This window comes from Anomalospiza imberbis, chromosome 5 (assembly GCF_031753505.1).
Source record: "Anomalospiza imberbis isolate Cuckoo-Finch-1a 21T00152 chromosome 5, ASM3175350v1, whole genome shotgun sequence".
NCBI classification, from domain to species: Eukaryota; Metazoa; Chordata; class Aves; order Passeriformes; family Viduidae; genus Anomalospiza; species Anomalospiza imberbis.
Window position 1 is genome coordinate 16,432,238 of NC_089685.1, and position 24,724 is coordinate 16,456,961.

At 38.1% G+C, this 24,724-nt stretch overlaps 1 protein-coding gene across 11 annotated transcripts in view; it reads left to right on the top strand.

Annotated features, from left to right (window-relative positions):
• The first annotated feature begins 11,139 nt into the window (after positions 1–11,139).
• The window catches only part of TAFA5 (TAFA chemokine like family member 5), a 472,577-nt gene continuing 458,992 nt past the window's right edge, over positions 11,140–24,724 (top strand). For 5 of the 11 annotated variants that reach the window (XR_010998987.1, XR_010998988.1, XR_010998989.1 and 2 more), the window contains exon 1: positions 11,147–12,227. Coding sequence is in view for 6 of the 11 variants with exons in the window: in XM_068189762.1 (XP_068045863.1) it covers positions 12,116–12,227 (112 nt within the window). In the remaining 5 variants the exon portion in view is untranslated. Of the gene's footprint in view, positions 12,228–24,724 lie in introns of all 11 variants that reach the window. The other 6 variants (XR_010998991.1, XM_068189765.1, XM_068189766.1 and 3 more) reach the window with 4 other exon arrangements.

A 24,724-nucleotide genomic window follows, 5' to 3' on the forward strand; every position in this document is an offset into this window, starting at 1 on the left:
GCCAATTCTTCTTATGACTAATGTGCGTAAAATATTATCCAGATCTAACATAAAGCACACAGATCTTTGTGTGAGAAGGGGGCATTTTGATTATAGTAGATGATTTTGGGGATGGACAGGGGAAAAATACAGTGCAACTTTAAGTAGCACAGATGACTGAAAGTTTCTGTCATACCAGGTATCAACACTTAGCATGTTTGAAAGAGAGCCTATGGTCACAGAAAAATTCACATCAGACTTGAAGCGTCATGTTAGTTTCATGTGAGGTCCTGATAATAAACAAAGACATTGGTAAGGTCCTTCCTGCCTGACAAAGATAGTTCACACAGCTGATGAGATTTAAAAATTCATTGTGGAATGAGCATCAGAGAAGTCCCTAATGATGAAGGCTGGCAACTTGTCAAGACATTTTTCTGATTGCCTTAATTCATGATGACACAGAAATGTGTTTGGGTTCTGTTTTTATTGTCCTGCTACCCTCAGTATAAGAATAGAAGTGAATTAAAATATTAATTAGTGGTCTTGTAATTAAATATGTTGCTTCCTCATTTGAAGTTAAATTATTTTTAAAAATTTGTATACTTCTTTATCAGTCCAGTATCTAAAAGTGTATTAACAGATTCTGTGGCTCACGCTGCTCCAAACACAAAGCAGTTCCATTCAACTGGAGATAATATTACAGGATATTGTCATGATGGAGGAAATGAATCTCCATAGGGGAGGAGCAAAGCAATGTCTCAAAGAGACCCACAAAATCAATATTCCGAGCCCTTCATTAGTGTGTCCAACAGGAGAAAGAGCCAAGATGCCTTCCTAGGGTGCCAATGAACCAGTTCTAATAAGCTGAACATGTGGCAAATAGCCACTTATCAGTCTTGTGAACCAAATGGGTACAGCATCCAGCTCTGGGGTCTTCAGCACAGGAAAGACATGAACCAAATGGAAAGGGTCCAGAGGAGGGCCACAAAAATGACCAGAGGGCTGGAGCATCTCTCCCATGAGGAAAGTCTGAGGCATTTGGGGCTGTTCAGCCTGGAGAAGAGAAGGCTCTGGGGAAACTTAATGTGACCTTTCAATACTTGAAGAGGGCTTATAAGAAATATGGGGTCAAATATTTTAGGAGGACCTGTTGTAATAGGACAAGAGCTATAGGTTTAAAATTTAAGGAGAGTAGATTTAGACTAGATTTAAGGAAGAAATTTTTTTAAAAGGATGGTGGTGAAATGCTGGAACAGATTTTCCAGAGTGGCAGAGGACCCAGTCTTGAAAGCATTCAAGGTCAGGTGGGAGGGGGCTTTGAGCAACCTGATCTAGTTGAAGATGTCCTTGATTATTATAGGATAGCTGGACTAGATGACCTGTAAATGTCCCTTGCAGACCAAACCATTGTATGATTCCATGAAATATGTTTATGTTGTTATGATGCACAGCTGAGCCATTCTGTCTTCCTACTTATAATGCTGGATATTCCACAGGTTTGAATATTATATACTTTTCTATAATGAAGAAAGATAATGTTGTTATCTTGCCCTCTGGGCAAGTTTCACCAAGGGTCATTTTCTCCAGCTGCAATCAAAGCTTGCACAGGATCCACAGGCAGTTGATGCTGACACTCCTTTTTGCTGCGATGCCAGGTGTCCACCCCTCAGCTGCATCAAATTTGGATCTGAAAACCAAGGACCTCACAAAGCTGAGGCAGAGATGGGGGTGTCCCCTTCAGAGCTGGCACCAGTGGTGCAGTGCCACAGGTGTGGCAGAGGAAAGCCTGTCTATATTTCTGCTCACCACAGAGGCTCCAGTGTTAGGTGTGGGTTCTGTGCAAACAGCAATATATGCAGAAGTATATAATACTGCTTAAGTTGTATTGCAATAATCCCAAATATGGTGAAGAATGATCTGACTTCTCATATTGCAACCTGAAGTTTTTAAAGGGTAAACAATGAAGCAGTGGAGGAGAAGACAAACAAGTTTTGGACAACTTAAAAATATTTTTTTAATGGAAAGTATTATTTCAGTAACCTAATGAAGTGTTTGCATTAGTAAAAGCTTTTGGGTGGGATAAAGAAGAATGTGAACCTAAAGAAAGAAAGAAAGTGTTCAGTGGAGTGAATAACAATGTATTAATTATAATATTTGTTTGATCTTTTCAGAAAACACTGTTATGAATACTAATGTAAAATTTTCATTTTTTTGCTTGTTTAATGAAACCTGTCCTAGATGTAACTATCCAGAAATTTGCCACGAAGGCTACATACTTACACTAGCTACTACTCAATTTTCAGACAAAGCATGGAAGCTAAGTCCTGGTAAATAAAGTTTTCAGATAATGGTCATTTTCAGTGGCCTGTCTTTTTCGTAATTAAGCACATTATGCAGTCACGGTTAAAATTATACAAACTGTCCTGGGATCTGGCAAGAAAAGATTGGTCTCCTCTCAAGGTGAGTACCCACATAAACAGTTACCTACAGAATCAGTTTCACTTTTATACTTTCTCCCACTGCCCTGTAAGTCTTGATTTATTACATGTGCAGTAGCATTGTTCCAACCACAGGATTGTAACATTGCCCCATTATAGAACCATTGATTGATGCAGATTTGCCCCTGGCAGAGAGGAGAACTGAACTGAGCTCCCATACGTCCTGAATAAATGTTGTAATGACTAGGAGGCCTTGAGGACCTGATGTGACACCTGTCCTATTGCCACCACTTCATTCTCCTCTAAATACAATAGTTGGTTAGAAGGAAGGATTATTGATAACAGCCTTCAGGAGTAGGTTATCCACGTGGATGGAAAAGCACTTAGAGTACTAATAAGAGGACAGGAGTTACCCTTGTCCTCAGCTTTTTAAAGTGGATATCTCCATGTTATTTCTTAATCTGAACTATTTACTGACTTTATGGCCAGATCCTGTGTTGAGGTACCTAGACCTCATCATGCTGTCTGAAAGCACAGATGTTACTTGATGTCTTAGATAACAGCCAAATACCTTAAAAAGAGGCAAGGAGAAGGAACTATAATTTTAAAATATGTATTTATTTGTACTTTTAGCATTACTCAATTACTTTTTAAAGAGCAGTTGAAGTTGGTAAAGACCTATGAAATTTATCTAGTCTTACCTCCTTGCTCAAAGCAGGCTCAGTTAACATGAGACTGTTCAGGACATTATCCCAACAGATTTTGTATATTCCCAAGGATGGAGACTGCACAGTGTCATTGCACAACCTGTTCCAGTGTATAATCATCCTCAAAGTAAAATATTTTTTCTTATAATTAAGTGGAATTGCCTCTGTTTCAATTTGTACCTATTGTCTCTTTTCCTTTCATTGGATAGGAAGGCTCTGTCCCGCCCCATCAGGACCCATTAGTAAGACATGCACATACACACACACAAAAACACACATACCCCCAACATCCTTCTCTTTTTGATGATAAACAATTTCAGCTCTCTCCACCTGCCCTTGTACAACAGATGCTCTGACTCCTTAACCACTCTCTCAGCTCTTTACTGCACTAAAGAGAGAGATGGACATACCTTTCTCGTGCTCTCCTGTACTACTTCTTGTGACAGCTCAATACAGGACAAAGCACTCCAGATGTGTCTCACTAGTGCTAACTAAAGGAGAAGGATCACCTTCCTTGACCTGCTGGCAGCACTCTGCCTAATGAAGCCCAGGAGGCTGCTGGCTTTCTTTGCTGCAGGAGCACATTGCTGACTTCTGGTCACCTTGATGTCCACCTGGACCCTCAGGTCCTTTTCTGCAAAGCCACTTTCCACATCATGGGCCCCACTCCATAGTGGTGGACTCTGCAGATGCAGGACTTACTATTTCCTAATTTTGAACTTTAGGAGCTTAGTGTTCTCTGAAAGCCAAACATTTTACCCAAAGTAATGCTTCAGCATTGCCAAAATTTTGCAGGATGTACATGTCTACTGCCTTATGTACAAATACTCTTCTCTAATCCAGCATTTACTGCCATCTCACCACCTCTTGTTCTCCCTTCCTCTGCCCCACCATAAAAATTCCACCCAAAGTCAAAAATCCCAGTCTAAAACTTATTTTGCCAGCAAGATCACGAGTAAATTGCTCCTATTTGTAATTTACTGTTGTCTACTCCACCTTCTAGTAGCCTTTCTTTTCCTACCTTACATCTAAAATCCTATTTTATATGATAGAAACAGATAGTGTTTGATGATGAAGTAAGCATTTCAGCTCACCAGAAAAAACATTGGTAATTTCAACCCTTGTCTGCTCCTCAGCAATATCATTCAAGAGACAGCTTGTCTGCTTCTCAAAATAAGTCCATCAGGTTCACAGGTTGCAGTTTGTATGCTACAGTTTAGAGTAAACCAATAGTTTCTAACTTCCACTCAGGAAGGCAATGATTTTTTGAGGGCTTCCTTGGTTACAGAAAGTCAGCTGATTTCTGAAAGATGGGATTCTGATGCCAGAAACATCATTTCATCTAAAGAACACATAGTTGAACTGGAAAGTGAAATAATGCAAAGGAGCTACATTCTCTTTTAGTCTTTTCAACTCTGGATGAAAATTTCAGCTTTTAAATCTGCAGCTTTGCATGGTTTGTCACGATTTATTTTCCTGAGAAGATTTCCTACTATTCACTGATCAAACATATTGCTGCATGGTGAATTTAAGAATTCAAGTACCAGCTTACACTGAGCACATCTGAACTCACTGCATCATAGAGATGAGTTCTTAAAAATACATTTTTTAAAATATTTGTAGGTTACCTCACCTTCAAACAGAACACTTAAAATATTTTATCAAAATTCTCTCAATTTTTAACAAAAACAAACAAACAAACAAACAAAAAACATTAACAATTTTAACATTTATGATCCCAGTAGCAACTAAGGCAACAAGAGACATTTAAAACATTATCAAAGAGCTGCTCAGAAAATGTATTGGCTTCATCATCAAAAGAATTCAGCTCTCAAATATAATCCTGTACTCCACTTCCAGACACCTATTTCTCCACCTATTTCTTCTCCTATAGCAAGGTTTGTTAAGAAGGAGCAAGATTTCCAGAAAAAGGCAAGAAGACATAGCCTCATATGCCATTACATCTCTTGAGTGTGTCTTAAAATGTCCAAGGAAATAAGGACTTACATAGCAAATCCAGAGGTGGCTTCAGAGAACACTCATGAAAAACAGGATCATGCAGTTGCCAGATCTGCAGTGATGCTGTTTTCTCTTGAATGGATATTTCCTGATTGTATATACAGACAAGTATAGGATACTTTGATTTCTCTCTCCTAGAGAATACTGTGCAGGAAAGCTAACACAGGACAGAAAAAATACAGGACTGACAAAAAAAAAATTAGATCTTTGTGACTGTACACTTCTTAACACATTTAAGTGTCAAGTGTCTAAATTATCAAATTGTGGTATGTCACTGAAAGAAAAAAAGTAGAGTGAAATTAGAGGGGAAAATGGACAAAATGGAATAAATTCCCAAGCAAGTAATGTACTCTTCTGTCACTTTTAATATATTGCAACATAATAGCATGCGTTATTTGTCAGGTAATCAAAAGCAGATTTTTCTGGACACTTTGGAACTGAATTCAGTGTCCCTTTTGCTTGATTGCACAAAATTAAACTAGATCTAACTCACAACAGATCTGATTAATAATTTATGTAGTTTCCAAGACAAAAATTTGCTCAGAGTCATGGCTTCATATCCCTCTCATTTTCTATCTATTTGCTGTAATGAAAGCAATTTACCATATTTGGATTTATTTCAGGTTTGTTTGCTGTTTCGTGTTCTGATTTCTTTCCTAATTTTTTAAAATATCTCATGTCTTAAATTATCCATGTATGCAAGTTAGTTATTTTTGTCCTTACTGTCAAATCCAGTATATTACATCACTGTACCTCAGGTAATGACTCACTTCTGAATGATTTGGTAATTTGCTAAATTCCAGAAACTTTTATAACAGCATTTAAGATACCCCCCCAATGTTCTTTTCTGAACTAGTAAAGGTTGCTAAGTGGCAGGAATGTACTTATCTGCCACATCAGTTGTAGGCATTTCAATGCAAAGAAACAATTTTACACACCCACATCATAAACAATAAACATTTTATTAGTACATGCTATGAAAAGATGCAGTTTATTTTAACCCAACTTTAGATGTGATATTTGCACTTGCATGACAACAGTAAAGTGTTTTTTTTCCAATCTCTATATTTTTCGGACCTAACTGAGAATGCAGTATTTTTGCAAAAAGTTCATTTAATCTCTTGGTCGTCTACAACTAGTATTTCTTTTAAAAAATGGCAGACACATTTTGAAAGGATATAATATTGATGTCATTTTTTAATAAAAACTACAGACTTGTCTTTGACACAAAGTGGAATTAAAATGCACCTTTAAGTATTTCTCTTCATTGCTTTTATGCATTTTAGTGTAAAGTCTAAAAATAAAATTCAGTCAGGATGATAATGTGGATGTTGTGACACCCCATCAGCTATACAGACAGGTATAAAAATGTTTTGTATTGGTAACATATTCCCACTGTCACTTCCTTGTTTTTTTTAAATGTTTGGCTTTGCATATAATTGGACAGGTTAATATAGCTGTCAGTGAACAACTTCATATATTTTATTTTACAGGCTGAAGATTTCCCATAACTTATGAAAGCTTTCATTTCAAAAAAAAAACAAAACATATATAGCTTTTCAAACTGTAGCTATATCACACAGTATCTATAATATCTTGGGCAAGTAATTAAAATTAGGGAAATAAACCCTAAATCCAGCTAAATTAATAATGTTTAGAAAAAAAAAAATAAACCCTACTAACTAGTACCTTGTTAAAGAAAGAAGATCAGTGAAAAGGCACAATCTACAAGTAACAAGGCTGTAGTTTTACATTTGTAAAAATCAACAAAACCACTCCTCAGTGTGAATACCTGCCACGCAGACAATAGAATGCAATAAAGCAACGTCACTTGAATTTGGTCAACGGCTTCCCTCTAAATATATTTTGACTATGCATTAATGGAATTTTAATTAAGAACCTTACTGGTACTGACCATAATAAAGGCTCTTTCATGTACGTGTATCAAAATCTCTCTCTACAAATTTTAAAGTACTCTGAAAATAAAGATTTTTATTAACTAGTGGGTGAGAACTAAGTTTCTTATCCCACAGTTTCAGGTGTATGCAGTTCACTGCCATTTAGACAAAGCTATGATTTCTGTTATTGAAGAACTGAACTCTCTAAATTATAATTTCACAATGAATTAGGCATTCAACCGCACACTGTCTCTCTTTCTTCCTTACTTTTTCTTTGTTCACAAATACAATAATTTTCTGCTTCATGTAAATCAATAGCAAAAACTTCCCTACTAAATAGATGGTCAATATTCTGGACACTAAACAGGTATTACAAAAAAAAATTGAGGCATGTGTCTAGATAAAATTTTTTTTTCCAAAGATGGCCTAAGATCAGTAAATGCAAAGATAGCAAATATCATAAAATCTAACTAAAATTATTATTTTTCTTCAACCATGAATCCATATTCCCTGCCTGGTCTCCATCTCAAGGAAGATGAAGAAAATTGCAATTCTCTTGCATTCTTTCCTTCTTATATTTGCTATGGTTGTTAAAGAGGTGCTATGGATATGTATAAAGAGACATAGAGTTCTTTAACTAATTTGTGGAAAATATAACTGTTAAATAAAGTTGAGGAGCTTACTTTCTTAGTATTATGCTCTACTGCTCTTCCATTAAAAATTCTTTTGAGATATAAAAAAAAGGTTATATTACACAGCTCTTGTATGTAATTCATGTTTTTAACATTGTAAAAAGCGTTTTAAATGCTGCTATTCTTTTACATCTTTTTTTGCTCATATTTATCTCGAAATTAACAAATCTAATAAATAATGTCCATTCAGATATTCTGTTGTTTCCTTGAAATCAACATTTAGAATCAACTAAGTTTTTTATTTTATCCCAAGCAAAAACTCTGTTGTTGGCTTGAATATTATTGATTATTAATTCTCTCTGAAGTATTCTAAATCAGTGCAATGCCATGTAACTTACCCACAATTTATTTAAACCTTCTATTTTCAAAGCAAATAAGCAAATTCAAAAAGAACAGAAGGTCTCTCTGTAAAGACCTGAAGAACATTATCTACCTTCTATCATGTACATGCTTGATGCTAAATGAATGTTAAGATTTATCCTCTGTAGGTTATCTTCTCACCTATAATAGAGGTCAATGTCACTACACAGGCTTCACAGGTCTGAAATCCTTGCAGAAAGCAGAGATACATACACACATCATGGACAAACTCTGACATAGCTACAGCTTACAATAGGCTTCAAACTATGCCTTTTCTAGTCAATTTTGCTTATATTTTCAATGTGACCAATAGCACAGCCTTAGTAAAAAGCTTAAATACTATTTTAATTTCCTTGTGAATATTAACTCTTCCAACAGTAATGGCAGAATAAGAGATCTGTGTCTTTGACTATATGGGAACAAATCTGATTTCTGAAAAGGGTATTTCACTTTGATTTACAGCCTTTAATTTGGGTTTCTATTTTCTATTCAGCTTTCAGACATCAGTTCATGACTTTACTCATTGTTTTTCTTACATTTCCGTACACACAGGTTTGAATACTGGGAATTTCTTGGGAGATTTAGGGAGGCAATAAAGACAGACCTCACATAATTTCCTTGAAAATCAAAGTATGAGGAACATATCAAGAAAGGGGTAATCAATTAATTTGAGATCACATTCTGCCACTTCTTCCTAAAATAAGGCTTTACATTGTGAATAGTGTCACTCTAGGGTGAAATACTTTTTAATACAAGACCCTGCAGAACAGCCAGGCCATTACTGGACATCAACATGCACCTACAAAACAAATCAGCAGTGACCTAAAATTACTTTTTATGAGTGGTTTTAAGTCTTGTCTTTGACAATCAAATCAAAATGTAATGTTTGAAAATCTTTATTAATTTAAAATTTCTTTGCAAAACTATTACAGGTAGTTGTATAGAAACACAAAGGCTCAAGCTCGGTGTTTCCTGTATTCAGTGAGAGGTACCTTACTTTCTGAGTAACTGAGTAGTTCTTCAACATGGGAATGAACCTGTTCTCAAATGAAGAATGTCCGTTTTCAGAATTATAAAAGCAAGACTTAAGCTTCGGCATGAACCTTCAAGCTCTATTTAGGTGAACAGTTATCATGACTCCCGCTCCTCAGACTGACAGCTGAATGCATTTTCAAGGGAAATGCTCTTGTCTAACCACAGGGTAAACTGTAAGATTTACTATATAGAATTATGTGGACTCTACTGAAAGGTATAGTTGCCTATATGCATCTACAGCTGTTCCTTATGGCTGTAGAGCCTCTTGACCTTACATCAAATTACATAACTCATTTCAAGATACTTTGGCTTTTTTTTTATAGTAATTTTTAAAATATGCTATTTAGGTGGACATTCATTACTCACAGCTATAATGGAAATCAAATGTTTTCATAAATACATAAAAATGCATAATTTAAATGTTAGTCCTGGAAATGCAATGAACAGCAGCACAACATGCAGAGGCATTTTTGTTGCTTGACACTTATTTACATTTAGTCTGAGAAGAGGAATTCTGAAAGTCCTAGTTTTTAAAAACTCTCATGAAGCTGTACAGCTTTACAACATCAAATTGAAGTAATACTTCAGGATTCCAATAGGTATGATGAATTAAAGTTGACTTAGAAGGAAAATATAGTACTTAAGTTAGGGATGGAAGGTGATACAAAGATTTTGCCTCAACATATAAATGCTCTTTCAAATGATATGGGGAAGGAGAATATAGATTAGCATGTTGTCTTAATGCTTGAGTTGTGCTCTATTCTAGTTTTCAAATATTCTAGAAAAGAAATTCCCCTGAAAATAAGGGAAAAGAAGGTGACATCTTGGAAGAAAACGTTCTGGTACCCAAATGTAGTTGTACCCAAACAACAGTTAAAATTTAATCTCTGAAGCATGCTTGAACACATTAATCTATTGCCCTATCAGTTTAGGATGAAACTATTCTGGCAGAAAATCTTCTCTAAAATCAAAGCAATTACATTGGCAATGTCGTCATGATGCAAAACTGAACTTATTTACAATTATCTAATCAAGTGCAGCCATATTAAAAATGTCCTTACAGTCCTGTCTTGTGAATATCGCATCATTCTTATGCAATTTTAAGTTTATATGTTTAAATGGCAAACAATTAGACAAACCTGGGGCTTCTGAAGCAATACAAATCAGCTTTTTCATGGCTTTTCTGTTATGCAAGTAAAACACAGGAGGAGATAATGGGACGTTTTGTGACTAAGCTCCTCTTCTAATCTGCCAATCCTGCCTGTACTTGGAATGCGACTACCTTCTGCAGAACTTAAAATATTAATTTGAAGACATTGCTATGGAGACTCCGAACAGAAAAGCTGAACTACCTGGTCTCTCTTAAAATATTTAAGCTTTTCATCGTAAGAGATACTGGCACACATGTGAACTCAAGCCCTCTAAAGTGGGTTTCATACCGATGTGTCGCTGCCATTTCAGCGACAGAAACCGCGTGCCAACAGCAGTCCCCATAAGGACCGCAGATGGATACACAATGAGGAATTGTTTCCTTTAGCATCTGTGGTCGTGTCGAGGCGCAATACATCGTGGAGATTTCGAGCCACACCGTGCAGGTGAGGGGACTGGGAGAGACAATTCTCTGGGCCACTTCTTCTGTGGAGACCCCATGTCAGCCGAGAGCAAAGATTCCCAGAGGAGGCTCGGGGCGGGCACCGCCTGCGCTCCCTTCCCCTCTACTCCGCTCCCGGGCGGCCGCTCCTCCGCGCCACCTCTCCGTCGGCGGCCGTGGGCAGATGCTGGGGGCAGGTGCCGGCTATACCCCGCCGAGACACAGGGCTCGCCCCTCGGCCCCTGCCCGCCGCACAGCCCGCTCCCACCGCCGGCCCCGCAGGGCTGGCAGCAGCCTCCGCGGGAACAGGGACAGTCGCCCCGCGGCTCCTCCCTCCCTAAGCCCGGCGGGCGCCGCCCGTGGAACGGGAGCGGGAGCGGCGCGGGGCCGGGGGGCGATGCGAGCCCCGGGGCGGGCGCGCTCCCTCGGCGGGGACGCGCGAGCGGAGCGGCGGGGGGAAAGGACCGCTCTGCTCGGAGCGCTGAGCACCTGTGGGCGTGACCGCCGGCCCCCTCCTCCTCCTCCTCCCGCTTCCCTTTACTTGAAGGGGCAGCGCTGCTGTAGCGGCAGAGCCTGAGAGCGGAGCGGGCGGCGCACGGAGAGGAGACCCGCTGCCGACCCTCCGCCTAAAGTGTCCCGGCCGCATCCCGCGCCTCCGCCCCGTCGAGCAGCAGGACCGGTCGGGAGGGGAGCTCAGGCTGGACAGGCCGGGGGGGGACGGGGCTGTCCTCGCCCTGCGGGCGCTGGGCCGGGGCGCTGGTCGCCCTCTCTGCGCGGAGCTGCCCGGCGGAGCCCCTCCCGGCGGGCGGGCGGGCGGCGGTGGCGCCGGGCTGCCCTCGCCCCTCGGTGGCCCCCGCGGCCATGCTGGCCTGGGCTGGGGGACGGCGGTGCCCTGAGCGGGGGTCGCCGTAGAGCCGCGGGCGGGCGGGGGAGGCGCCGTGTTAGTACCGCCGGGGCCCGCGCTCCGCCTGCGGGGACTGCCCCCGGGGAGGGGGAGGCAGGGGGAAGGACAGCAAGCAGAACAACTTCTGCAAATTAAAAACAGAAAAGAAAAAAAAAAAAAAAAAAAGAGGCTCGTTCGTTGGACATCTTCGAAGCTCAGTACCACGCGAGGCATCCCAGCCGCAGTGAAACCCTCCATGCTAGTGCATCCCACCACAGTGACAGGAGGAAAGCTGGCTGTGGCCGCTGTTCCCAAGCCCCGCGTGCATTAGAGTCGCCTTGGCTTTCTGGCTGGAAGATGATTCCTGCAACAGGACCATGTTGCTGATGATGAACAGCAGAGTCGTTGGAAGATGCCTTCCTTGAGGATTACACGTGGAGCAAGGCCATCGGTCAAGGGGAGAGCTGGCTGGTGAAACTGTCTGACTTGCCCCCCACCGGGGAAGTGGCTTCAATGGCTCCATCTCCCAGGAGAAGCAGTAGGAAAGATGCCAGCGCCTTGCCAAGCATGTCCTCAACTTTCTGGGCTATCATGATCCTGGCTAGTCTCCTAATCGCTTACTGCAGTAAGTACATATTTGTCCTGGTGCTTTTGCTGGGCATAAATCCACACCCTTCCAATGTGAGGTAACACTTCAGGGAAAGGCCAAGCTCAAGCTGGCAGGCACAGGTACTGTGCCTTAGACTTGCCCCTCAGCACATCTTCCCCCACTCCCCTATGGCAAAGCAGGTAGTCTGGCACTTTAATACTGCTGCTTCTCAGGAGAGTGAGATGTCCTTAGGTTGTAGATGTGGCATTTCCAATCCAAACAGTAACATCTCTTGGATTTTAGAAACAAACTTTCTAGCGGTAGTAGCCCTGATCCACTGTTCACTGTTTATTGTCAGATGTTACCAGATTCCTCTGAGGCTGTTCCCTCCACATACACGCTCTCCTAACTCTGTCCACCTTCCATGAAGGGGAACTGGTTTGCTTATATTCATTCTTTTAGGAAGCATGTACTTCATCAAGTGACAGATGTCTTAAAATCCCTGGGCTCGTATGTGATCCTCTGAAATTCCATAGGAGCAAATCTTGGCACTTAGCATATCCTCAGCAGTTTAATAAGTCCATGTTGCCAGTTTTAGAGCTGCATCTCAGGTTATCAGTAGAGTTTTTATATTCTTTTTTAAGGCTTGATAGATTTTCCTTTAATTAAAGTGTTGCAGATAAGGTATCTGTAAGAATCAAGTACTTGGACTATAAATACTTTCAAGTCTTTATTTTTTCCTGATTGTTTTTTGGTTTTGGTCATTTTTGTTTATTTTACTTTCAGCAGGAATCATTTTCAAGCAGTTATATAATCTAAGTGGAGTTAATACCCACACCTCAAGTTAGGGAATGCAAGTTAGTCCATAGCACCAGAGCAGGAAACTTGCAAAGAGAATAGAAAAGGCAGGTTTTACGCTATTAAAAAAAAAAAAAAAAAAAAAAAAAAAAAAAAAAAAAAAAATAGGAAACACAATCTATCAGGAAGGACCCATGGTGCATATTGTTTTCATTAGCTGTAGCATAAAAGATTTTGTACTAGGCTTGCCTTGTTGAGCTGTAATAGGTGTAAGCTATGATGAATAGGAAATAGATGCTGGTTTGCAGGAGTATACCTGCTGCATTTCTTAACCCTCTATTCCATTTCCTCCGACTGTATTACACTGACCATTTTTCTATGTATGTGTTCTGGGTTTATTTTTTTTGAAACAAGATTGTAATTGGTTTGGAGAACCCTTAATTCATTTCTATTTTGCATATTATAGGGGTCCTTTATACTGATGACACTGAAAGTAAATTATGCCAAAAAGAATAACATATTTTGGTTTTGTTTTGTTTTTTGGTTTTTTTTTTTTTGTAATTTAGCACATTTTGCATTACACTTCTCATTAATAAAATCATAGTAAACAGGATACACTTTTATAATATAATTTTGTACATCATGCTATATTCAATGTGATAATGTAGAGGATATATTAAACAACATAGTGAGTTATAAAATAATTTATTGTATCACGGGAGTGTATATAGTTCAAGTGCCAAGGAGTTCACTTTGGTAATAGTGATAGGAAATATTTTGTTAAGATTTTGTTAGAAGTGTTCAAAGCATCACAGGCTTCTTATGAGAAGATATGAGATCTTCTGTGCATATATTTTCAATCAGCATGGCCTCAAAAAGAGTTAACCATGAACTCTGACACTATAAAACTTACTTATTTTCAGAGATGAGAATTTTGACAATGTTTTATCCTAAGGAATGTAGTCATCCATTTAAATTGTTACATATTGTTTGAATTGAATATAATTGTTTCATTATTTATTTTTTGCATTATTTACTGATAAAAAATGCAAATGTTGGCTGATAATCTGAAGGCATTTTCTAGTGTGCTTAAAGATCAGTTTCTAATTATTTCTTTCAGCCAGTGTAGACGGTGTTCCTCAAATATGTAGTACACTCTTCATTTCATATAGCACTGAAAAGCACCATGCTGCTTAAAATATGCAGTGTCAAAACACTCCACCATTTATGTAATACTTCACTGATTTGACAATTGCAATTCCAAATGTTAATGAAGCATCATGAACATTTTCTCTAGTGGTAGTATTTGAGACATTAAAAAGATATGGTTTATGCTCTGTGAAAAATCAAGATGAAAAAAGTGAAGCTATTTCTAGCTAAAGCAGCACTTCAGATTCTTTGAATTCTCTTAAAAATCAGCTAGAGTTTAATCAGCCTTTTTTTTGTCTGATGCCTGTTTTTGAAGAAAAGCAAATTTGGGTGTTGGGGGGTACGTGATAACTTTTAAAAATATTTTAAAAATAACAGGATTGCCATATTTCTTAGGAAGTTAAAGGAAATATTTTGACTATGTAAGGTGGTGTCTATTTTTCCCCACACATTATTGTCAGGTATATGGATGTATAGCAATAAAGGTGAATATATTATCAAACTCATTTCAGGAACCTAATATTTTATTATCTCATTGTATCATTCTACTGAAAACAAACCCTGCAGCCTCCAAAACAAAATCTGGAGAAGAACTTTTCCATTTTTCCTTTCTTAATAGCACTGTAAATACAATTTTTGATGTATCTTGCCTATTTCCATTTTTAATCTGTTAGTCTGACAAAGTTTATTTCTGAATCAATTATTTGAACATTGCTTCTCCTTTTAATTACTTTGTGAATCTTTGTTTCTGGAAGTATATTTGTTGTACAATAATCATCCCTATTACTGGGAGCAACCAGTAAACACCATACTTTAAGTTCCACTTGACAGATAAACATATTTATAAAGAATGTTCTGGATGTACATGTACAACTCATTAGACATTCATTTATCCTTTAGAATATGAAACCCAATTATATTCCTATTGATGTGGTAAAATGATAAACGGACAATTTTTTCTTTCTTAAATGTTTAGATTATACTTAGGGATAATGGCTCCATCCTATGGTGGAAGAGAAACCTGCATCAAATCAATTAGGTTAGTTGCTATAGTGATAAATATAATATAATATTCTCCATCTGAAGAAAAATGGTCTGATTTGATAGGCTCTCAACAGTGAAAGACAAAACCAAAGTAGTAGAAATAGGCTGTTTATGGTCCTTGGTGTGACCAACAAGGAGTTATTTTACTAAACAGAAGCATCATTAAATGCAAAAACAGCCTCAGAAGGCTCTCCTGGTAGAGGGTGACCACCTTCATGGCAATTCAGAGCTGTTTTTGATTCCAGACATGTATCTTGCATACTTGTTTAATAAACAGTACAAACCAGAGAGAAGTACCTACAGTGAATTCCTCACATTGTATCTTCTATTGTTGGAAAGGTAAAATGAATAGGTTTGTTGTTATGGGTTTTTTTTTTCCTTCTTTATAACTGGAGTATGCATTTCTGTTCATGCTAGAAAGTTTTGTCAAATTAAGGAAGTTCTATGTAGTATCACAGCTGCCCGCTAGATCAGGAATCTAAATAACATAGTTTTGATTCGGAACTACTTTTTAGTGCATTTATTCAGTTGACTTTGCTATAAATACTGAAAAGCTTTTTATACGTAAATGGCAACCTTTTAAGCAATATAGGAATCAGCTTTTAGCAAAGTTATGGCTGTTACTTTTCCTTTTGAGCTTTTACTTTTCCTTTTTTATACTGTTTTCTAAGCCTAAGGAGTGAAACACTAGAGCCTTGTGCTGTTCTGTTAAGGTAATACTTCTGAGGGTGAGTAAATGGGTTTTTTTTGAAAGGAGCTACCAAAACTTAATGGTACTTGGAACACTGACCTCCTTGCTTTGAGTACAGTATATGGAAGAGAGCAGTATGAAAACCAGCATTTATGCTTACTAAATGATCATAGTACTAGGAAAAAGGAATCTAAAAATCCAGAAAGCAAAGTATTTCCTGTAACTTAATACAGAGATAATTTTGCTATTGCTGAGCAGGGCTTTCACAGAGCCAAGACCTTTTCTGCTTTCCTTATTGCCACACTGGTGAGGAAACTGCAGGTACATGGCAGGTTAGGAGGAAACACAGTCAGGGCAGGTGACCCCTACTGTCCAAAGGGATATTCTAGACCGTGTGCCATCATGCTCAGTATACGAAATGGGGTGGAGAAGGAGGGGAGGTTCGGAGTGATGGTGTTTGTCTTCCAAGTCATTGTTATACATGATGGAGCCCAGCCCTGCTTTCCTGGAGACAGCTGGATACCTGCTTGTCCATGGGAAGGGATGAATTAATCTCTTGCTTTGCTTTGCCTGTGTGCATGACTTCTGCTTTCCCTATTAAACTATCTTTCTCTCAACCCATGCATTTTCTAGCTTTTACCTTTCTGATTCTGTCCCCAGTCTTGCTTATGGGGAATGAGTGAGCAGCTGCCTGGGGCTGGGTTCTTGGATGGAATTAAACCATGAAAAAATATTATATTAACTATATTGTATTAACCTTTATTAAATTGAGATCCTGCTACATATTGGGTAGACGCGGCTCATTTAAGAAATACCTTTTCATTGTCCTGTTCTAGAGTTGCTTTCTGTCTAAAAGACATGGGCTGCTATGGTCTCCAGGTCTTATTGTTTCCTTATTTGAGACTGACAGCAGGAATGGCAATTAACTGTGACTGTCATCTGGCCACTTCTACAACAGGGGCTACTATGTCATCATGCACAGGCTACCGAACAGCTGTTAGATAGTAAATGGTCACTGCCCATTTATGTTGGATGCAAACAAGTCAGCTCTGAATGAAAGCCTACAGCTCCTGTTATTGATCTCTTATCATTCAGGACCCTTCTGTTTTCAAAACTGAAAATCACAGATTTTTAAAAAATCTGTTTACCTGATCTGCAACTTTATTATATTTTCTGCAAGAATTACTCTGCATATATTTTTCCCAAACTCTGTAGGATGTGACATAAGGAGCAACTGTCGTTAAGTCAAACTTTTTTCAGACTAATTTGTATATAGAAAGGAAAAATAATGCCTTTATGACATTAAATAGGAAAAGTAAAATATTAAAATTCTGTTTCTTTATGTACTGTCCCAGTTGCTCCTTTTGAAGCAGACTCATTTTTTGTGATAAAACCAGTGCTTAGAACTTGATGGCTTCTACAACATACTACCTGTCAATGTGAGTACCAAAGTGACACTGAGATTGTCTCGCCAGTTGTGCTGTAGCCTGTCCAGATGATGTATTACATAGAAGTCCTTGGCATCAACATAAGAAATGTCTTCTTACTGCTTTGAATATGGAATTTGGCTAAGTAAGCCAAAGGCTATGTAAGCACCATTACAATTTCTCAAATGTGTTTGAATTCTGGCAATTCATACTTCCATTGCAAGTATAACCACTGATGTGGATGGATAATGGGAAGTAGGTAGGGAGGAGAAACTAGAAGAAAATGGATATTTTCAATTAAATATGTGGTAGAGAAGTGTTCTATATCTTTCAGCAGGATTGACAGGACAGAGAATGAGACCTCTTTGACAGTTTTTTCTGTGCTCTTTATGTAATGTACTATTTTTTTCTTCCTGTTATAAGTAAAAATTAATTGAACCAAATTAATATTTAATAAAAATAGATTTTTATTACGCGACTGAAATTTGGTCCGAGATAGCTACAATCCAATCAAAAAGGGTCAGTGCCGAGCCTGGGTATTGGCACTGGGTGAGACACAGGTCTGACCGCTACAGCAGAGGGTCCCCTATGCTTCACGTTGACTGTCCTGCCCGAGTGGTTTTTAGACAGTTTTTCCTGCCTGAGGCAGAGTCCCTTTTCTTCCTTTCAGGACTGCACATATTCATGTGGAGTTCTTTCTCCGGGACGAGCTGAACAAAACCATGTCCGGGGAGTGATGAACATCCATGATTGCATTCCCAGGGTCCGGTATTGAGATGTACCTCACCGATGGCTCCGTCCATCTGAATCTCAGATATTTATCACGTATTCATCGTCCAAGAGTTCCTCAGATCACCTTGGGGAGCGACCCATCTCTGTGCCAGCTACGTTCATTTATTTGTAAATGAGGTTCTCCTTCCTCTTGTCCAGGTGGTTTCGACACTGTGATGCAATCCCCGACACTGACTTTTGCACTTAAAAATCTTTTATTAGGGTGTTTCTTACCAATATATAGATATAAGATATATAAAGCATTTTTATACGCACAAATTATCCCATATACACATAACATTACCATATACTATGAAAACAGTACTGGGACCATGGAGTAGAGCTCTGCTGCTCCAGCTAAGGGTGTAAGCATGAGCTGGATTAGATTTTCTTTTACTGGGGTCCCGTTAATCTTTTGGTCTTTCCTTACTGATGCCACTGAAGAAGTAGTAGAAAGACCTTCACTGAGCCTAGCCCTTAGGGGTTAGTATTTGTCCACTCATTCTTCTCTGCTAAAAGAGGATGGTATGAAATATCTCAGTTCTTAAAGTGTTTAGTGCTTTCTTAGAGAATGCTCTAGCCATAAGGCTCTTACATGAAAAAAATCACATTGACAACTAGTACAGCATCTGGCATGTCAAATATTGTTTATTAGAGGTGTGCATTGAATGTTTTCAATAACTCAAAAATGCACTTGGATACTGAGCTTCATATAGAAGTGTTAGATATATAGGCAAATCCGGGCAGGTTTGATTAGCCATAATCTTCCTGGTCTGTGGCAAACACTGGTCTGCATAGTCTTTGTTGCTAAATTCAAACTAGAATGTTTCTGCGCCTGATCTCATGTTTGATCAGGTGTGTTGTTCCACTGCTGGGCTGGGAATCTATTTTTTTTTTTCTGTGTTTAAGTCTAAGTCAGACTGCTTTTTGGACAGATGGTTGGCAAATTTGCTTATTGTCAATGTTTTGAAAGTCATCTCTTCATGCTTTTATGTTAGCCTTACAAATAGAAAATGTTATGTGGTGACTATTTGAAAATATATGAAACGTATTTAGATTATGTTTTCCAATATTTTTGGTATGGAGGTTTATTTCAAAGAATTTGTGCATGTTTTTCAAAAAAGGACTCTTCATGAATAACAAGTAAAATGGTAGAGGGTTTTGCATTTATATGATGATCTTTGGATCTCTTCCAAACTGTGTGGCCTGTGTATTATTTTGATCTCTGAATGGACTGCTTCTTCAAACACTTGATTGCTCTCAGATAAGAGGAAATCATCTAACTGGAGTGAGGAGTATGACTATTTTTAAAAGGGTCTCTGAACACAAACCCCTCTGGTTTTCTCCTGAGTAGCATCCAGTTATGAATATCATCTGTGCTTTTGCATGTCCTAACACTTCTTTTTGTTGCCTGTGGAGCAGTACAGCAATAAGGAAGTTGCTTCTCTAGAAGAAAGTGTTATTTATTTTGCCAAATTGTATTTTGGTTTTGGACAAAATAGAAACTATATGTAGAGAGACCTTAAATTTTTCTTGTTATAGTGTGCTTCAAGGCTGTAGGTTGGTGTGACTTATTTATAGTTCTGATGGTTTTTTAATTTGTTTATATATGTTTGTTTATTTTGTATATTTCTGCCTCGTAAAATCATGGAATGTTATGTGATGGAAGGGACCTTTAATGGTCAGCTAGTCCCAACCCCCTTGCCATGGTCAGGGCCACCTTCCTCTGGACCAGGTTGCTCAGAGCCCCATTCAGCCTGACGCTGAGCAGTTCCAGGGGTTAGAACTTATCTGAGCAAACTATTCTTGTTCCTCAATGCACTCACATTGAAGAGGTTCACCCTAATATCTAATCTAAACCTCCCCTCTTTCAATTTGAAGCTACTAATGCTTTGAAATATTGCCCCTTATCCTATCACTAAATGGCCGAATAAAAGGTCCCACTCCTAGGCTGCCTCATTCTCTTGCAGCCTGAGTTAACTCATGCCTTTATCTGACCCTTGGCTTCAAGAATCCTCCTCCACTGTTATATCCTGCTCTTCCAACAGGAGAGTGTCTTAACAGGGCAGGATCTTATGATGTTTTTAGGATCACATACCTTACATAATAAAACATCCTTCTGCCTTTGCCTGCAACCGACAGTAACAATTTATGCTATGACCCCTTTGTTCATACTAGTGTTTCGAAGGTCTGGTAGTGGGACTGCCTCTGTTTTTGTTTTGTCTGGAGGTTAATTCCAGAACCTAGTTAACAGATGTGTCCTGTTTGTATTTTCTGTACCAGAAACAGCCCAGAGTAAAAGCACAGAACAGAATGCCTACAAGATTGGAAATATTTCAGATTGCAAATTTTATTTATTGGGTTAATTCCTGGTTTTTCATCCCTTGTAGGGGAGAATTGTACTGACCAACTTTGTTTAAGCATAGCTTTAGAACCTGATGATTCTGTTATGTGTCATCTGAGAGAAGGGTCCTTAATTCTTACAGAAAGGAGAAATCACTACATATGGAAAAAAAATCACTACAAATGAAATGAAGTCTAACAAAAAGTACATGGGAATTCTTTCTGAGTTCTTGCTAGTCCTGGTATTATTTATGGTGACTTTGACCTTTACTCTTGGAACTCCTTTTTTTTCTGATTATCTTATAATGCTGATCTTGACAAATGTGTTCTAAGAGATGATAAACTGACAAATAGAGATACCTTTAACCCTGAATACCTCTATCACTCTTCAGGCTTTCAGCTGTCAATATTCCTTTTAGTGGATATTTAATTTTTCTGTTGAACTAGACCAGTGCTAAGTTTGCCAGAACATTTTAGCCAGATGACAGAAGTGAGTTTAAGCTAAGCAGTTGCACTGTTCATTAAATGGTTCAGTTGAACGCAGAAATTTTGAAATGCTGTGGAACAGTGGCTTCTGGCACTTCTTCTGGCAGACCTGGAGGAAGCACACAGAAATGATCAGGGGGCTGAAGCCTATGAAGACCAGTATAGAGTGGTGGAGCTATTCAGCCTGGAGAAGAGAAAGCTTAGGGAATTCCTTAGTTACAACCTTGCAGTATATCAAGGAAGCTTGTGAGAAAGATGGAAAGAGATGTTTTACCAGAGCCTGTAGTGACAGGACAAAGAGCAATAATTTAAACTGAAAAAGAGTAGATTCACATGAGACATAAAAAGTCTTTTACTGTGAGGGTGGTGAGACACTGACACAGGTTGCCCAGAGAAGCTGTGGATGCCCAGTCCCTAGAAATGTTCAAGATCAGGCTGGAAGGGGCTTTGAGCAACCTGGTCTAGTGGAAGGTGCCCCTGCCCATGGTAGTGGGAGATGGAATTAGATAATCTTAAAGGGTCCTTTCCAAACCAGTCTACGACTTTTTTTCTCTTGCTTTAAATTAAACAAATACAAGTATAACAGATATTGAGATTTTACCTGTTACTGATAGCATTCTCTTGCGTTACTGAAGGGGTTCACTGGTTTCTTGTATTTTGAGCCAAAATGAACCTTCTACTTAATTAGACCTTGGGTAGTCACTTTTCTTGTGTGCAACCTAAAAGAAATGTGGCTGTTTCTATTATTTACTTTGTATACTGAACAAATCCCAATGTAATTCTCTTTATCAGCTTGAATCAAAAAAAAATAGAAAACTCTTTCCTGAATTGAACTAATATAATAACCTGAATTATTTTTGAAAATAATTTTGTTGAAAAATATCAGAAAGGTTTTACAGACCTTTCTAAGTAACGCTCTATTGAACATTCATTCTAGGGTGAGAGTATATATGGTTATGTGTATATATGTGCTCAGTACAAAACATATCAATATTTAAAATAAAAATAAGGGACTTTAAAATTTGGTATTTGATTTAAAAGGTAATAATTTTGATTAAATTACCCGCTCTAAAGCATTTGACCTAACATGTGCTTGCAGAGCATATTATCTGGAATAATGATTCTTCTAAGATATCATTTTAAAGAACTTTCACAGATATTTTCATTTTAAGTTATCAGCTTCAGCTGGAAAACAAACAAACAAGCAAAACCACCAAACCCAAATATAAATGTTCTGAAAGTCAGATCCTTATAGATTAAAAGAAACAGCTGACAAATAATTTCATCTGAACAGGACGGATCTTTGCTTACTTTAGAATTCTGCAGTGTAGTCATCTATATTTACCATAATCTCATTTTAAAGTCAGTGAAAGCATAAACATTTACACAGTGCAGTTCATGTGACCTTTTTAAGATACATGGTAGAGATTAGAGTTTGATGTAAATTGTGCTGCAGAAGTGCTTGTTTTTGTTGGCAGATAGACAACTTGCTAAGATTTTAACATACATGTTATCACATTAATCCAGTCCACCATTACAGCATCTTTAGGATGTTGCTTTTCCTATTTTCAAGTCCCACATTAAATATTAAAATGTTTAATGCCAAGTAACTGGTTCAGTATTTCTATAGGAAAGGAAAACACAGAAAAATGGGCTTGTGATACAGATTGATTAAGACTGTAGGTCAAGGTATTGAATTAATGCAGCAAAGGATTTGTACAATTCGAGGGATGTAGTTGGCATAACTTACTGGGATTTTCTAAAGACATCTTTGCAAACAGTTTTAATCCCAAATATTTTTTGCAATGTTTTGTCTTACTGCAAGTTCTCCAGTTTCTTTGCAAGTATTGTCACACTCTGGACACTCTAAAAATACTGTCTTCCCCCAGAAGCTGGAACCTATGTGAATTTCATTGTGTACCAAAGGTTATCAGCTTTACCATTCCTTTTTACTCTTTTTTAAGTCTCTTCCATATGAAACGATATTGAACACATTTTCACCATGCAGACTTTTATAGTGTGGTTAAAATATTTGAAACACCTTCATCTACTACTGACTTAGGTAAGAAAAGGTTTAATGGTGAATAATTTGTATATGTTTATAAGAAGCTGCAGGGGCAAAGAAGACCTGAAATGCTTACCTTGAATATAAAAGCAGATATGAAGAAAATAAAAGCTTAATATGAAAAATGTTATGTGGTTATTTTTGAGAGGATATTGGGCTTTATGACCTGAGATTTTCCTCCAGTTCTCCATTCTTCAGTGTAAGTGCTATTTCTACAGTCCTTTTCATCTGAAGAGATTTGTTGCCTTCTATAGCTCATTGTTTTACAAATATGTTTTTGTTCAAGGAATATATTGCTTTTCACCTTTTTTCACAGTAAATATATCTTCATGAATTCTTTGTCTTAAAGCTGTTCAGTTCTGTTTGTACTGCCTGTGTAACCCGAGATTTCTACCTTAATCCTGTCTACAAATGTAGAATGCCTTACTTGTCATGGTTTAGAAATGGTATTCTCCAATTTAGTACTCTCACTAAAAGACCCCAAATGCTGTTCCCGCTCCACCCCACCTCCTGTTGAAGGCACAAGACATTATGGGTTGAGAGAAGAACAATTTACTGGAAACAGAAATAAGATATGAAGTGAACAGTGACAATGATAATAAAAGCAACAATAATAGAAGTGTGCAAGAGAGAGTGATTCGCATGCAAAAATGTTCACTGTGGACTCTATGAGAATAAACAAGACCTGGCAGTTCCCCTGCCATGTTTTCTTGACCAGAAGGAACCCCTTCTCCCCAGAAGTGAGAGTGCTTTTCCCTTTACCTGGCAATGACCTCAGGTGATATGGAATAATCTCTCTGTCCTAGGCATGCCCCCTCCCAGCTACTGCTAAAAATTAGCCCTGACATTTGATGGCAATGTAGGTATACATTGGCATATTGTAGGTATACACTGGAATATTCTTTGGCATAAATATTATACTGGCTTCATAGGATTAACATTGTACTGACAATAGGTAGTATTAAGAATCGCTGTCTATTGTTTTCTCTGATAATTAATCTCTTTATAAAGGAAAAGGATGTGCTTTAGAATCCTCAACTTCACAGAGTGAAACTAATCTTTCCCCATAGTATTTTCTTTCCCCATAGTATTTTAATTTAAGCATTGACACAAATATCAAATGATGCACCTGTCTAGTTTTCTTAGTAAATTTCCTGGAAATTACAGGTTTTTTTTTTTTTTTTTGGTCTTCATCAAAGAACACACGACAGCATCTCCTACATTATCTAATTAGAGCACATTCCCAATATATTTCACTACTTTTCTTTTCACTGTTTATAATAAATGATAAGCATTTCCTTCCTGAGGGCTTGTTTTTGAATTTAGTGTTCAGTGTTGGGATTGAGTTCCAATAGTAGTTTTCTATCTTTTGTATTTTTCCATTTTGCTTCCTTATTTTTCTTATCGAAGGTCAGGTGAATTGCCCCTACTGTTTGTCTTGCCTCTTTCTGAAGTGCTTTTCTGTTAGTTGGCATGACAGGTACTGCTATGTGAATCACAGTTTGTCAGTGACTTCTCAGACAAATTAACTTGATATATGTGTAGAGAATTTTTCTCCCAACTGCTAGATCTGCAGAGATTTGAGCTTTTTTATGTTGGTTTTTTTTTTTTTTTCCCTACATCAGGTTCTCTGAGCCCAATTATAAAGTCTGTGATACAGCATACTGCAGTCTTGACTCTAAGTACCTTGTTAGAATTTAGTTTGTTTTCTTCTGCCGTTTTCAATTTTTTGGAAGTATATTAAGCAAAAGATATGATT